The sequence below is a fragment of the Eurytemora carolleeae genome, unplaced genomic scaffold (assembly GCF_000591075.1).
Source record: "Eurytemora carolleeae unplaced genomic scaffold, Eaff_2.0 scaffold141, whole genome shotgun sequence".
In the NCBI taxonomy this organism is placed as follows: Eukaryota; Metazoa; Arthropoda; class Copepoda; order Calanoida; family Temoridae; genus Eurytemora; species Eurytemora carolleeae.
In genome coordinates this window covers 74,531-77,277 of record NW_019396386.1, presented here as the reverse complement: position 1 = coordinate 77,277, position 2,747 = coordinate 74,531, and the positions used below count along the sequence as shown (strand labels likewise).

Genomic DNA, 2,747 nt, shown 5'->3' with positions numbered 1-2,747 from the left:
CCCACTACCCTAACTACCTCCTAAGGGGCCGAGCAAAGCGGCTAGGATAGGCTAGGGGGCCGGGCGCTGCGGCCACATGACCGATTATATTGATGTGTTACATATGGGATCCATGTAAAAAAAGTGAAAGAAGGGGAGAGTGGGGGTCCAAAACTCGTTCTCTATAAAATTATCCAACTCGTTTTATGTCCTATAATGTTGGTTTTAAGAGCTATAAATTATGTAACATTAAAACCAGAAAAACAGGTTTAAAAAACTCGTTTATCAAGTTATCGATCAAACACGTGAAATGACTTTAAAATTTAAAACAACAATTTTCACGAAGAAACGATTATTTCTCCGTTAAAAAAAATAATTTTTAAAAATTACCTATCTTCCGCATGTCCCGAATCTGAAACTCCCAAGTAAGGCAGCACATTTTGTATTGAAAAGTTGGCTTGACTTAAAAAATTGTTGTCAAAGCATAATCCAGTAGTTGGCACTAATCCTGTCTCTTCACTTTTACCAGTACTGGCAGCTAAATTACGCGCGACACCGGAGAAAAGTCGCAAAAATTTTCCGGTTCGAAGTATCGCAGCCATTGGTGCTGCACCGGCCATGTGATTGGCTTTACTGACAAAATTTGGTAGACGCTAGACGGACCGGTCTGCGTATAAACTTAAGTAAGCCCCAATATTATAACTTCTTTCTGTAAACCGACTAAATTCATAAAATAAATTTCCAGTTGAGTTGGTTTACAAAAGTATAAGGTACACAATTTGTACTCAAACACACTCGCATTTTATTTGGTAAGGAAGAAATTGTGTAATATTATAAAGTTTGTAAACATGGGCTTTTAAGGGGTTATAAGATTTTAAAGGATTTTAAATGTGTTAAAATAAATATCTTTAATAATCAGAAATTTCTAGAAAATCGGGATCAGCTATATATCCACGAGGTTTGTCCGTGACGGTACAACTACAATCTGTGTCCTCTGAGCCCGTTCTTTCTATAGATATAGTGTTCGCGTAGTTCACGTACTTAGGGAGACAATATGTTGGCCGCTAGATGTCATAATGCAAAATTCTTTTCTGATAGATAGATAATAATTTCTCCGTACACTTGACTACCAATGAAGGAGACGTCTTAAGTTGTAGTTTATGGAAGGAACGGCCTCTATAGCAGGCATGGGGCTGCAGGTTCAGGTTGAAAGGCAATTTGGCCAATCCTCGTGTTTTCTGATGAAATATTTCTATCTTTGCATAAGCGGGGATGTTTCATGATGCGACTCTTGTACTTTCTACATTGTAACGTAACATATTGGCCGTACAACTTATAAAGTTACAAACAAGTTACAAACTGAACGATCATTGCTAACTTTCCAGAGCGTCTGCAAAATTTTGTTTAAAAGTTTGTTTATATAACTAAGCACCCCTGATTTTCCTTCCGGGGTAAATTTCGACGGGGATCGGAAAGGGATAGTGGAACTGCACGGGAGGCGCGGGATGAAATCGAAATAAAGTAAAAAAAAAGGCGCAACTTTAGCGCAGAAATTAAAAATTAATGTTAAATTTAAGTGTTTTTAATTAAAGTCATTAACTGCAGCGCAACGCAACTAGCACTTGCTGGGCGGGGAGGGGAATATTATTTTGTAATGGTTTGGGGAGAGGGGGAGGATTTTTAAGGTCGTTCCCCCATATATTCGAAAAAAATCAAATTAAAAGTGCGTTTTAAGGGGTTGAAGTCGAAAAAGGGAAATTTTCAGTTGCTGAATGCAGATTTGGCTGTGTACGTGAGTTCAATTCAAATAGTTTTTCTTGTGTTTTTAACAAATTTGAAACCCAAACCGAAGAGTCAGATTCCAAAACCCCCATCCTGTTTATCAATATCATCTCCCTTGCTCCCCTTCCTACCCCTAAATGCGCCAACTCAGCTTAAATTAAATTCACGCTGCAACATATTAGAAATAGGAACTATTTCTGGAATCGATAATTAGGCATTGATCCGAGTACGCTAGTGAAACTACCAAGTTTATAATTAGACGATTTCTCAGAATGGTATTTTTAATTGGTTATAGTCAGAAGTTCTCAAGAGAAACGCTCATCTTTTAAAGTTTCCAAAAATGACAACCTTTCAGACGTATTTCAGTGCCCATTAGAATTCCAGTAATTTAGGAATATATTTGATGTTTTAATTTTATCTATTTGAGTGTACTTTGTTAAAGCCAAAAATCGATAATTTACCCGGAAGGGAACATTGTAAAAGGATGCCAGTATCCCCCCTCCCCCGGCCAATACATCCAGCTGTCTGACTAGCAAGCCACATGTCTAATGAATCATCATGAATCTCTTAACTAAGACTTATCGTAATATTCTTCCAGTAAAATCGTTGTGATATCGAAGTACCATTATGAAAAGCTAATTCAATCATTGTAGATCTAATTGCCTAAAATTTTTATTGGAAAACTCGGTAATGTGCTTGGTTTAACAATTTTCGACTATTAAGTAAAACTACATACAGAGCTGGGTTCCCAAGCTTTAGTAAAAAATAACACATTCTCACCTAATAGCCAGCAGTGCCTGGGACGAGAGAAGGTTCAAGTTATGAGAATCCACATCACTACAACGAATCTCTTCAATCATAGCTTCGATCTCCGATCTTGAAACTCGACCCAAATGACGATTGGGAGTTGACAGCAATCGGGTTGGAAATCTACAAAATAGTACATAAATTAAAACCCAAAACTAACTCGTGGATCTGTCCTAGAT

General features: G+C 37.4%; 1 protein-coding gene across 1 annotated transcript in view; it reads right to left on the bottom strand.

Moving 5' to 3' along the window:
* LOC111702187 (uncharacterized) overlaps nucleotides 1-857 on the bottom strand; it is a gene marked incomplete in the record, with an annotated part of 7,811 nt that extends 6,954 nt beyond the window's left edge. The window contains 1 exon segment of the mRNA XM_023473798.1: nucleotides 370-857. Coding sequence (XP_023329566.1) covers nucleotides 370-599 — 230 coding nt within the window.
* Between the last annotated feature and the right edge of the window lie 1,890 nt (nucleotides 858-2,747).